Below are 13,617 nucleotides of genomic sequence, written 5' to 3'. Positions count from 1 at the left end.
TGACATCATTGCCATATCTTTGCCAGGGAATTTGCTTCCTCTGAGGTATGATATAAGGATCTGTCCAGAACTTATGCTCTGACAATGAAATCATCTGCACTTGGAGGACGGACTTCAGGTATGGAGCTGTTTATCAGACTGTTTCACGTTTTCATTTTATAATATAGTTCCAGTCCGTTTGTCTATTGATGATACAAGATATCTATGTATTCTGGATCCATCATAAATAAATTGACATGTATCTGATGGTGTCTACATCGTATGTAGAGTGCCCAAGCGCTTTTTTGGCCTGCTCAGTTATATTATCCATCGGTCCAATGGACTGGCTCATCTCATGGAGGGAAAAAGCAAATGTAGTTAGTTGTCTTGTTATTGTTCGCCGCCTCGACAAATTCCTCGGCGTTGTCCCACGCAAAAAGAGAGAGCATGGAGCCCTGGCCTGATCTGTAAGTCAGCTAACTTAAAGCGATTTCAAGCGTACTTTCCTACTGTTTTGCTGTTCTCAGAAAGCCAAAAATGCACATGTTTATCTTCATAAACAGTGTGGTAAAAGTATCCTCAGCCTTGAAGGATTATTCCTACAAATACTACCGGCATATAAGTATACAACTTTCTGAAAATATAGTATATGAAAGTATACAACTTTCCTCAGCCACTGTCTCCAGAATGCAACATTGATTGCAAATTTTCCACCACAGTAGGTTAGTTAACACTATGAATATATAGTATATGAAAGTATTTCTATGGCGGGCATATTAGTTTTCATTTTGTCTATCGAAATATATTTGCTCATACTAGTGGTCAAAGTTTAGACTTTACCTAACCTTGTCCAAAATGACACATATTTACATATTGAGAAGAGTATCATAATCTGGTAAATCTTTGACCACCTGTTTCTTGGAGAACCAATAAATTTGTCCCTTATCACCACCAAATTGCATGGTGCATTCTCCTCAGTGGTGCACACTGCTCACTGTGGAGGACTGGAGGGAGGAGAAACAGAGCATGGATTGTTCTTTCTTGGCATAAAAACCTATAGAGCCGGAGTAGGTCTGGACCACCATTGTACTCTACCAGCCATATATAAGATGATGCGCTCCCGAATCTCCTTGGACCCAGCCATGCCATGGCTTTCCATCCCCCCAATACCAAGTAGTTCCAAAAACTAAAGGGGGGGCTCAGTGGAAAGGGTGTGCCTGCTCTTTTCCATACAGATTTGCGTTCATCAATGGCAGAGGGGATCTCATGAGGTCATTGGGCTCTTGCAAGTGGGGAGAAAAAGGGAGATCTAGGAAAGACTTAGTGGCCCACCTTTTCCCTCTTTTCCCACAAGGACGAGCTCATGGATTGGAGTAGGAAAGTGATTCTGAATTGGTCTCAAATCTTGGCGAAGATCACACTGTGTACTCTCCACTCGATCAGCAATGAGGCATTTTGTTATTGCATGATGGCATCCCCTGACCCTGCTCGTGCAAAGGCCAAAAGATTGGTCATTGGGATATGGATGTCGTGAGGCTTGTGGGTTTATTGTTTTATTTGTTTTTTCGAGTTACCATTTAGCCGTTGCAGCTTATATATGGTTCCCATTTGTGAGTTTTGAGGTATATTGCAGTGCGATGCAACACCATTTCATATGCCTGTCCAATCAAGGAGCTTGTTCTGGGCCACCTAATAGACATTAGGATTTATATCAAAATGGAGGTCATGGCATATTTTATGCGGAAACATGGGACAAGGAGCACTTCTAGCTAAGGATTTCACGACAGAGATTTAGTGCTGTAGTGGAGCGATTCGCTAGATACTGACTGTGTGTTTGTGCGATCTCGTGATTGGAAGCCTGTGGTAGTGTACCCAAGCAGCATATTGGAATATATCTCTGTTGATATTGCATCCGTCTGTGGAAACTTTTCAGATATCCCATACTGTTCCTGGATTCTATTCTTGACATTGGTAATGACACCTAGATTACATTGCTTCCAAATGAAGAAAACCCAACATTTTCTTTTGCAAATAGCAGTACAAATGCATTTCCTGAGCATAATAAACGATATTGAGGAGTATGATTGTTAGACACGTTGATGTCAACCTATCTAAAAGTAATTATTGAATGGATAACATCTAGAGTTGTCTCAGTATCTAGGACTCAATAATTAAAATCATTTATCAGCTTAGGAAATTCATTTATATGCATTGTGGACATATAATATATAAATAGTATCATCTAACCTTTTCTCAATGCAAACTGGGTGGTGTCAAATGGTAGATAAACAGTACTCGGGCGAGTCCATTAAATTTGCTGTGTCATCCCAAGGTCAGCATACCTTTCTGTTTTCTTATTCTTTTCTGAACAGCTAGACCTCAGTATATTTTATTACTGGTTGAGTTGTATAGGTCTTAATTAATTGTCTGTGTCCTTCGGAAAGAAAAAAGGAATTTTGTTTTGGTGCAGATTTTTTTTTTGTCTCTGATTTCATTCCTGAAACAAATGGAGTAGGTCCTCGCACTTGCCTGTTAGTTGCATGATAGCTCATGGTTTCCAGCCACACAACCCATGGGGGCTCGGGGGCTCCTTCTCCTTAGCCTGAGTGGTGGCCAATCAACATAAATGAGTCTAGGGCCCTCCGAACAACAGTAACCCTGCAAAAGATTTGGTATCTAGAGCTGAGCCCAATTGTGCCCAGCTAGGCAGCTAGTGATTGATGTGGTCAAGGGCAACAGGAGGAGCCAGGGGTATAGTATAGGCTCTCCTTAAAAGACTGTTCAGATGGATCAGAGCAACGGCTGCGAAAAATAAATGGTTGGTTCTGCTTTCGTCTGTGCTCTCAAAAATAAATCTGAGAACGATCTTTTTATTCATTGCCTATATGCGTGATAAATGGATATTATTGCATACATGTTTGAAGGGTTTTTTTCCCTACACCTTGAGCTCCATTCTTGAGAGCTGATAGGGAGGGAGAGCGACATGGGAGAGAGAGACAGAGAGAGGTGACAGCTGATCACATGGACCTCCATTGAGGACCCTCTTCCAAAACAGAAAAGAGAGTGCAGTGACCAGTGTGGCCTGTATTGTCTTTGCCCTTTTCTTTGGCAGGCGAGCCTCGGGCTTGTCCTCTTCTCTACCCTCATTTATATTGTGCCGGATTGTTTCAGCTGCTTGCCTACTTCAGAGCTCCACTGCTCTCAGGCATTCTTTGTCACAGGGGTCGAGGGGAGAGGGACAGAGAGGGCTGAGGATCACATGGTGGCCTTTTTTTGGGTATGTGACAGCTTCTGCTTTAGTCTTTTAGTGCTTCCTTTTATCTCCTCTTCATGAAACCCCTTTCAAAACCTCAAATCACCACCTCATCGGCTGATCAGTGAGTGCCTTCTCCTGCTCCTTTAAGACCCCTCTTCCCCTGCCCTCATTTTTCTTCATCCCTTACCTTTGCCCAAAAGGCAACAACAAAGCTATATGATGCTCTGATCGCTTCGCCGACCGCCATCGCAATCCTACACATTGTGGTGACGCACCAAGATAACACAACCCCTCTGCTTTTACTACCCTCCATATTACAAGAGGCAGCTCAAGGAATTGCTCACGCCATGGAGGTTGCCATGCTCTGCACAAGAGTTAGCTTGCTCATCCTCATCCTCTCCCTCTGCTCTCCATACAAGTTCATACAGAGTCCCATGGACTTCGGCCCCTTGAACCTGCTCCCCACCACCACCACCGCGTCCAGCGATTTTGGTAGGATACTTTTCCACTCTCCAGCCGCAGTGCTGAAGCCCCAGTCCTCAAGGGACATCTCCCTGCTTCTCAGCTTCCTCTCTGGCTCGTCTCTGAGCAAGGTCACGGTGGCGGCCAGGGGAGCAGGTCACTCCATTCATGGCCAGGCCCAGGCTCTAGATGGCATTGTGGTGGAGATGTGCTCTTTGCCTGCCGAGATAGAATTCTACAAAGGAGGAGAAGGAGAAATTTCATATGCTGATGTGAGTGGTGGGATTATGTGGATAGACCTCCTGGAGCAGAGCTTGAAGCTTGGGCTAGCTCCAAGGTCATGGACTGACTACCTCTATCTCACCGTTGGTGGAACGCTGTCCAATGCTGGCATCAGTGGGCAGACATTTAAGCACGGGCCTCAGATTAGCAATGTTCAACAACTGGAGGTAGTCACAGGTGAGATACATGCATGATGAATGAAACAAAAAAGATAAGATCTTATTTTTGCCTTTTTGGCTGTGTCTTTCTTGGCCAACCTCTTTTTAACTGATGGGCAGTAGATTTTCTGTTACTCGCTGTTTCACAGGACGAGGGGAGATCGTGACATGCTCACCCAGCAAGGATGCAGATTTGTTCAATGCGGTTCTGGGTGGCCTTGGCCAGTTTGGCATCATAACTAGGGCCAGGATCCTGTTGCAGGAAGCTCCATTGAAAGTAGGCTGCCTTGTTACAACTGTCCTATACACCTTAGTACATCATATTATTATTGCATTAGCTCTGTACGATAACTGAACAATTTTCGAATAATTTTAGGTGAAGTGGGTGAGAGCCTTCTATGATGACTTCAGCACCTTCACCAAGGACCAGGAGTTGCTGGTATCCATGCCGGATTTGGTGGACTATGTGGAAGGTTTCATTGTCTTGAATGAACAATCCCTTCACAGCTCCTCCATCGCCTTCCCTGCGAATTTGGACTTCAACCCAGATTTTGGCACCAAGAACAGCCCTAACATTTACTACTGCATAGAGTTTGCAGTCCATGATTACCAGCACAAGAACACTAATGTGGAACAGGTAAGCGACAAAATTATTACTTCGTTTTTTGGAACTTGTCAAGGATTAGGGATGTTTTTAATAGGCATCCTTTTCAGGTTGTGGATGTTATCTCTAGGCAGATGAGCCACATGGTGTCCCAGTTATACAGTGTGGAGGTGTCCTACTTTGATTTTCTCAATCGGGTCAGGATGGAAGAGATGAGCCTAAGGAGCATCGGGCTATGGGAGGTACACCACCCATGGCTCAACATGTTTGTGCCAAAGGCAGGGATTAATGACTTCAGGGACCTGCTCATGGACAACGTTTCACCAGATAGCTTTGAAGGCCTGATCCTCATCTACCCACTCCTCAGAGACAAGTAAGCATCACTATTAATAACAAAAAAATGCATTCATCAAGATACACCTGCTTTCGTGAAACCATTATTTGTGAAAAAGTTATTTATTAATTAATCCCTCTTTTGTGATCACTTCATTAGCTTCCAAGAAGTCCAAGTTGGACAAGCATTTCTTTGCATTATCCAAACAAGTTGCGTCTTTGTGCTATAGTAGTAACAAGCTATTTTAGATAACGAAGGGATGGGCTCATTGTGCACTAGGGATAATCCCTTTTTGCTTAGCATGCTCTTGTTGGTCTATTTTTCTACAACCAGTAATGGCAGGCTGTACATATTTCAATGGGCACCTTTGTGGTCTTCTGGGATAACATTTATCATTTGCCCTCTCTCTCTATTCAGCTCTGCAAGACTGCAACGTTATTAGGAAGAGAACATAGTTTCATAAATGAAGTCTGATGTATGCTTTTGCACTACCCCACTTAAGATCTAAAGTTATTCATCAGTATCGCCTTGTTGGTCCCAACTCTGTTCTTGTGGTAAGAAACAAAAGTTGCTGTTGGTTGGGTGTAGAGGCACTCCATCCACCATCCTTTTGCTGAGGCATGCAGTACTGCAGACGTGCTGCAGCCTTGCTTCCAGAACACATTGGACACAAGAATGAGAATATGAGATCAGCTGTTTATTGCGCTGGTACCTTTTTGTTGGAACTTTCTGCATATGCCCACAATATTTTTGTTACAAAGGGGGCGTTTGGTTCCCTTTGCTTATTTTTAGCACGTGTCACATTGAATGTTTAGATACTAATTAGGAGTATTAACCGTAGACTATTTACAAATCTCATTACATAGATGGAGGCTAAATGGCGAGACGAATCTATTAAGCCTAATTAGTCCCTCCACTTATGTAATGGATTTTGTAAATAGTCTACGTTTAGTACTTCTAATTAGTATCTAAACATTTGATGTGACGGGTGCTAAAAATAAGCAAATGTAACCAAACGGGACCAAAGTCCACAGCTGCAGTGACTTCATACTAGTCGATTCCTGCATGACTATGAATGATTATAACATCTTTTATGTGTGGTCCCTCAAATAGAATCACATCTGTCATCAGCATTGTATGATTCAACTGAAATTATAGCTCAGATCAATCAGTGGCATCTTTTTTTTATTAAGTAAAACCTTGAACTATTCGGTAGCAATAGAAAAATATATATACATAGCAGCTGATCTTTGAAATCTTGATTTTTGACTTCAATTAAAAGGTGCTTTGTTTGTGTATTGTTTAGGTGAAGATAAGATTTGCTTATTCCTTTGCATGATAAATAGTTACATGTGTCCAGGTGGAACATCAGAAACCTACATTTTGACTTAGTACAGGCTATTCTTTTCGGAAGATGCAAAACGTTGCTCACATTGTTTAAGTTCCTATGATTTCACTGACCTCATTTGCAAGCATTTGTTATATGTTCATCTTCCCATAAATTTAGACAAGCACCTGGGAAAGAGGTTTAAATATGCTAGATTGAATCCCAGTGTCAACTCTGATATGATAAATATGTTTAACAAAATATCGAAGTTGTGACCTAAGATCCACGTTCACTGCACTGGACTAGTTTATAGCCCCAATGTAGACCTCTCTCCAGAAAACACTAAAACAAAAGTCAGAATACACTGAACTGGAGAAGGTCAGCTGTATAATTTTCTGTTCTTATTTATATTCATGGTGTCTCGGTAGGTCTGAAGTATTTTATGGTTTAATTGTTGCTCTGTTCATCCTTCGTGACAGGTGGGACACCAACACATCGGTCGTGCTACCAGATTCCGGATCCATGGACCGGGTGATGTACGTGGTGGGCATCCTCAGGTCCGCAAACCCTGATGGTGGCTGCTCCCACCACTGCCTCCAGGAGCTCCTCCGCCGCCACCGCCGCATCGCCGACACCGCCGGAGTTCACCTCGGCGCGAAACAGTACTTGGCTCACCACCCGACTCCGTCTGGTTGGCACCAGCACTTTGGCCGGCGGTGGGAGCGGTTCGCGGAGCGCAAGACCCGGTTCGACCCGCTACGCATCCTGGGGCCCGGCCAGGGCATATTCCCCAGGAGCGACGACAATGCTGCGTATGGGAGCTAGCTTATAACCGGCAGAAAGTGAACGTGGCGGTACAATAAGGGGATATAGACAGCTGAGTAGGATGCGATCTTGTTCTTTCTTTTTCTGGATCTTCTCTTGAGTTTCCTCGGCATTTTTTAGGCGTCGGATTGGGTTATTCTGTGGGGGTGGGGGCACTCTTTGAGTTTGAGAGGACCCGGTGGTGAACATCACTGGGAATTTTGGAACTTTGTACAGGCTGAGGAAGCACAAGCTCTAGAGATAGAGATAGTGATTCTAGATACTGCGTGTTTTATTGATATAGCAGAAAATATAACACTACAGCTTTGGAAGGCCATGGGCAAGAAAAGGAAAAACAAAAAAGACTTGTCGGTTGGATTGGGACATCAACGCGGGTCACCCCTCAACTCAAAACCACCACACCCAACCGGTTGGATTGGGATGTCAACGCGACCTCCCCACTCCACTCACCACGACGCCATCCACAAACATTCACGCTCATCGATTTGCCGAAACCTCCAGGCGTGGCCCTATGTCGATAGGGAACCGATAGAAACAGACTACACCGTACCGAGAAGGCCACCGCCATGCGGGATCTTCTCCAACGTAGTGCCACTGCAACATCACTCTCCAACTGACGAAGTGATACCAGCGAATCTGGACCTCTCGCAGGCTGCCTCGCAGTCGCTACCACAATAACACAACGCGCGGGGACCTCGCCACATCCGTCGTTGGACTCCACCTCGCTCTCATTGTCTCAAAGAAACACTTCGCGCAGGGGCCTTGCCTCGCCCGCCACGGTACTCCACGTCACGGATCCATTTCTTTTGTCGCCGTCCAAAGTGGTGAGCAATACTGACCCACTCCATCAGATCTCCATTGATCAACCAAGCCACCGCCACAGGTCGATTTCGCCTCGTTGCTTCAACTGCGCAAAAGCCTCCGCTGTCAAGTTAGAAAACCAGAGAAGTCGCTTGCGCCACCTGTCGACGTGTACCGCACTGGGTAGCCCAACCAAGCTGATCAACCCACCGCGGTCCGCTGCAAGTCTAGTTGTCCCACAATGTTGTTGCCGCAAGCGACGTCCTCCGACGCAGTCCCACACCGCTCTGACTGTTGCCAAGCAACGCCAGCCGCCGCGGACTGTTGCCAAGCAATGATGTTGCCAAGCAGCCAAAACCGACAACCATGCGACAACCCCTGGCTGCCGTCATACCTGCAATCGCCTCCACATGGCCTCGGCAACACCTGTCCCTTTCCACGTGGTGGAAACGCCGCCACCAGCTGCGGTCGCCCGTGACCAATGGACCAGCAATGCCACGAACCGAGATGGATCTTTAGAGACGACACCTTCAAGGAGGGCACAACACCAATGGTGTCGCCGTAGCTCGTCCAGGGTCTGGATAGGGTTTTCACCCAGAGTACCCCGTGCAGTAGGGTTGTAGCTCAGACATGACACCCCCAACAGGGAGAACAATGCCCTAGGGAGTTGTCGTCATCTCCACTAGCAAACGCCGACGAGGGCTTTCGCCCGGAGCATCCCAACCCCTCACTGCACGCTCACGGCTCAGCACTCCCAAACCACAGTCATGGCAGCCCATCTGGGGTGGCATCACCGCCGCACATCCACGCACCACGCCGTTGTACCTCCACCTCCGCTTGCTCGCCACCGCGTCTCCACGCAGCACACCGAACCCCCACTCCTCGCAGCCTCCTCCATGTCGTGCGAGCCCCCACCATTGCTCAACTGCCTTCCTCTCCTGTCACCGCCTCCGCAACTCCTCAACCGAGGAAAGGTGGCCCGACGATGCCCGCAGCCCCACCTCGGTGCCGCCAGCGCGCCCCTGTGCTAGGTGTCCTTGCCGCGCCTCCATGGCATCGCAGGCACACCTTGCACAGGCCACCCCGACCGTGGAACCACGCCACCACCGTTGAAAGCACGGAAGCTGCTGTGCCCCGGCCCTGTAGCTCACCCCACTTGGCCGCCATCGCGCAGCCACGCGCCGGACCGGCCGCCCTCCGTCCGCCACCGCTGGCCGATCCACTCCTTCCCCCATGCGGCGCCACCTTGCCTCTGCGCCCGGGGCTAGCCTCCGCAAGCCGCACCGCTCAAACTCCTTCACGCTGACGCCGTGCAACCACGTGCCAGACCGGCCGCCGTGCACGCCCGTCGCCAATCCGGTGCGCCACCGCCGCCGCACACGCTGCGCCCCACCACGCTGCCTCCTACCGTCGCAGCACCCCACCTCTCAACCAGCAGTATAAGAAGCGGCGCCTGTGCTAGGCTTGAGCAGCATCGGCTTAATAGGCGTGAAGGGGAGGCCGGCGGGACGCCAAAGCTTTACTAGGAAGCCTTTGGCCGTGGCCTCCTCCTCATCTCCCTCCAGTTCCGCCGCATGCTCGACCTGGCCACCGCCAACCCCGCCGCCTTCTCCTCCCCTTCCTCCACGCACACGCCGGCTGCCGCCCCGCGCAGATCCGGCCCCGGGATTCACCGGCCCGGGACGCCACCACCACCTCCATGGCCTGGCGCCGCCGCACCAAAAACCATCGCCCCCCTCCCCCCTCGGCCGGTGAGACAGGCTTGTGCACTGCTCCGACGACGGTGAGGTGGGGGAGGCCTGGAGGGGGTGGTGGCGGCGGAGCGGGGGTGCTGCCCGAGTCGCCTCTAGAGAGACAACGTGGGGGCGGAGCGAGTGTCGAGCACTTTTCCACGCCTTGTTATCGTTCTATTCGATTTGTATTGCTTGTTCGATGTGGCCATTTAGTAGGCTTATTATTGTTCTCACTTTCGCTCCTAGACGACTCAGAAATTCTCTTTGCACTTAGCTTGGTCCCTGTGGCATCGCTTTGTGTTAGTGATCTTCTTTTGGAGAAGTGGTGACAACATGATTTATGGCTAACCAGCCTACTTAGGCTGGTCCTCAAAAATCAGCATCTAGGATCGTATGGTTGGGTATTGGATCTACAGTGAGTTTCCACGACCATGTTCCCATGTTTCCGTTAGCAAAATTATGCTGAAAAGATATGTGGACCACGGTTATTTCAGGACCATACATCGTAATGTGAACTTCCAGTTTCAGTTGAAAAGATGTTTGGCGTCTGAACCTGGGAAACCCTTTTTAATTATTCTGACCATACAGAATTCTGAAAACTATTCTAAGCATATGAAGATTAGTTTTTTCCAGTACGAAAAGTAGAGAGATACGCGTTGGATTGAGTCTGATTTTCTTCCTACATATATTTTGACCTGCAGTCAGTGTTGTTTTTTCTTTGGTTTACTTGCACTACTTTTAAAATTCACGCTTGAACTTGTCATCAGCATTTTAATGCAAAGATCACAGGTCTTTCATGTTCTTTTTTAAAAAGACAAGAAAAACAGAAAAGCAATACGCTAACCACCTTACTTGCAGGCTCGCGCTATGCACCAGGAAAATGTGATACATAACCCTACCTAAATAAACTACGCTCAATGGATCATATACTATAGTACAAGACTACACAATACAATCTGATTCCAACTGCATCATTCCTCGCCCATTAAAAAAACCGCTTGACTTTAGTAGAAGCACCCAGCTTTCCAACATAATCAACGCGGATCCGTGCACTCGATCCGGGGCCGATCAACGTAGCCCTTTGGTGCATACAAAAACACCCCCAAAATTCTTCTCCCTACGGAAGCTAAGCTCAGGGCCGGTCCTGAGATTTGGGAGGCCCGGGGCGAAAGTAAAACTCGGGACCCTTTCATATAAACATTATAACAAATATATATAAAATGTTACCGATAAATATTTAAATGTATCTAAAAGCAATATTTATATCAAATTATTTATACATATTACCTTAAAAATTTCTTTTAACATTTCTCGATGCAAAATCACTTATGATAAGGATGATGTCAATCTCATCCAACAAGTTCTTCTCGATGCATAATGTTGCCAAAACCATTTACCCTCTCATGATGCATAATGTGCACCTGATGCATTTACTATGTTCTTAGAGTCACTTACATTGTTATCATCGACGTTGGTGTTAACATTTTCTTGGTTCATCCGCAACAACTATTGCCAACTCATTTGGGTTCGTCGAAGCGCCCGTATTCCTCGCAGGGCCTTGATAACTCTTGCCAAATTTATCTATAGCTTCTCCCTGTGATTCTATCAACTCATCCACACATCTCTTCCTTTTCCTTTTCTCGCAGCCTGATTCATATTTCCCATAATTGTTATAAATCAGTTGAGATTAAATAACTTATGATAATGAATTAATAATTAATGATACGGAGAATTAGAAAATTAGCAATCCAGTAGCGTACTTAGGTGCCGACGGAGTCGAACAGGAACAGTCTGATCTCGTCCGACGCAGTCGAACAGGACAGGAACAACTCGACGGCACGACGGGGATCACGCGCGCAGGCGGCAGGAGTGCGGGCGCAGCACGCGTGCGGCGGCGGCCCTGGGTGGCACTGCGGTACTCGAGTGTGCGCGTGTGGCGGCGGCGCTACGGGAGCGGTACTCAATCTACTAACAGGCGAAGGTAATCGGCAGGTCAATTCGTACCAGCCACTATATAGAGACCCACGAGGAAAAGTTTTACCAATTGGAGCAGTGTCTCGGTTATAGTCTATGTTTACTTGTTTAGCCTGGCAATCTAGGCGTTGGCCTTGGCCTCTAGACCGGCCTAAAGGCACCTGAGTACCTGACGGAGGGCTCTAACCTGACGTCCAGCTACCTGACACCGGGGCCCCTGGGATTTGGGGGCCCAGGGCAGCCGCCCCCCTGCCCCCCCTCAGGGCCGGCCCTGGCTAAGCTAGTACAGCAAATCCTAATCTCCAAACCTTTCCATCACCTAGCCTCTAATCAAAGCCTAATCTTCTCCAATCAAGCTCTTTCACACTGCCCGAGCTGCAATTACCTCCTTAATCCCATCCCCACGAGTACGAGACTTAAAATGAGTCGTAGCCTTTTTGCCCGGGCTACGCCTACGCTGGACGCTGAGATCTGCATGGATTTCGAAAGGAAAAGGCTAAACCGCGTGAGGTCGCGCGGGAGCGCGAAAGCGCCGCTAGCGGCCAGCAGCCTACTTCTAGGGTGGTGGACTGACGTAATTGGTGTTTAGTAATTAGGTTGATGTACAACAGGACTTGCTGCGGTTTCCAATTTTTATCTCTTTATTTGCCCACATATTTATTTATTTAAAATCAAATAAATAGATAAATATGTGGGCAAAATTACCTGCTATGGATCCGATGGAGGCCGCAACAAGTCATGTTACTTGATACCAATTACGTTAGTCCACCACCTAGAAGCACGCCACGGTCCCCCAGCGGTCGCGCTTTCGCGCGGGGTTTAGGTCCTGTTTGGCTCTTTAGTCCCACTTTATTCTATGGACTAAAGGGTGTTTGGTTTTATGGATTAAAATGAACTAAAGTCCATAGATGCTGTTGAACAAAGACACTTTTGCCCTTCTTCCCCCTACCCTAGTACCCCTGCGCGCAAAAAAACACCATCCCTGCGCTCTTCCTCGCCAGCGCCGTTTCCGTCCCGCGCCGCTTCTCCTCTTTGGTGGCGGCCTTGGTCTCCGACGGGTCGGGCGGCACACTCGAGCCCTCCTCCTCCAACCTCCAGTCCCAGGCCGAACCTTACCTCGCGGCGCTCCGCCGCGTGTCCGTGCTCGCCGAGGAGGAGGCACCGCCCGTGGATCCATCGGCCGCGTGGACCGGCTCCACAACGCCATCGAGGAGGTCGTGGCGTGCGGGGACGAGGCCGTCCGGAGGGTGGAGGATGCGGTCGGGTTCCTTGGCCGGACCAAGGCCGCCAGCGTTGGCTCACTGAGGCTGCCGCGGCTTGGGAACGAGAGGGAGGGGGCGGATTCGGGAGGGGAGCTTCGGGGGCGGCGGATCCGGTGTCGGGGATGGGGGAGCTTCGGGGGCGGCCGGACCAAGGCTGCCGGTTTTAAGGGACGCCTTGGGGTCGGGCGGGAGGGAAGCCGGTGGGGAGAGAGAAAGATCGAGCGGCGGCCGGGTTAGGGAAGCGCAAGGATCGGCGGGGGAGCGTGCGGGGTCTGCCGGCGGTGGTGGGAGTACTTTGGGGGTCGGATCCGGCGGGAAAAGGCGTGGCTGGTGGTGCTTGGGCGCGGGCGTCGGCGTAGAGGAGGCTTCGAGCGGCGGCTGGGTTGGGGGGCGCAGGGACCGGCGGGGGAGCGTGCGGGGTCTGCCAGCGGGGGTGGGAGGACTTGGGGGCGGCAAACCGGCGGGGGAGGGTGCGGCCGGCGGTGGTTGGGCGTGGCCGCGGCGTGGAGGATGGATCTAGCGGCGGCAGGGTTGGGCGAGTACGGGTCTAGCGGCGGGGTAGGAGCGGTCGGGAGGAGGATGCGGGGGTAGGGGCGTCCAGTACGCTTGAGAGTTGGTTT

The 13,617-nt window shown here is 49.0% G+C and overlaps 1 protein-coding gene across 1 annotated transcript; it reads left to right on the top strand.

The window, feature by feature from the left end:
* Positions 1-2,972: 2,972 nt before the first annotated feature.
* LOC117839989 (cytokinin dehydrogenase 3) lies at positions 2,973-7,543 on the top strand. Its single transcript, XM_034720442.2, has 5 exons — positions 2,973-4,156; positions 4,287-4,414; positions 4,514-4,774; positions 4,852-5,114; positions 6,882-7,543. Exons 1-5 carry the CDS (start codon positions 3,583-3,585, stop codon positions 7,225-7,227), a joined length of 1,572 nt encoding a protein of 523 aa, XP_034576333.1. The 5' UTR covers positions 2,973-3,582; the 3' UTR covers positions 7,228-7,543.
* Positions 7,544-13,617: the final 6,074 nt, after the last annotated feature.

Source organism: Setaria viridis, chromosome 9 (assembly GCF_005286985.2).
Source record: "Setaria viridis chromosome 9, Setaria_viridis_v4.0, whole genome shotgun sequence".
Classification (NCBI taxonomy): domain Eukaryota; kingdom Viridiplantae; phylum Streptophyta; class Magnoliopsida; order Poales; family Poaceae; genus Setaria; species Setaria viridis.
The sequence above is the reverse complement of the archived record's forward strand: the minus strand, read 5'-3'. Positions and strand labels throughout refer to the sequence as shown.

Excerpts from the sequence above, each read along its gene's own strand:
- LOC117839989 (XM_034720442.2), top strand. The coding sequence starts at position 3,583 with ATGGAGGTTGCCATGCTCTGCACAAGAGTTAGCTTGCTCATCCTCATC. Across the intron at positions 4,157-4,286 it reads ACAACTGGAGGTAGTCACAG|GACGAGGGGAGATCGTGACA; the intron begins GTGAGATACATG and ends GCTGTTTCACAG. Across the intron at positions 5,115-6,881 it reads TACCCACTCCTCAGAGACAA|GTGGGACACCAACACATCGG; the intron begins GTAAGCATCACT and ends CCTTCGTGACAG.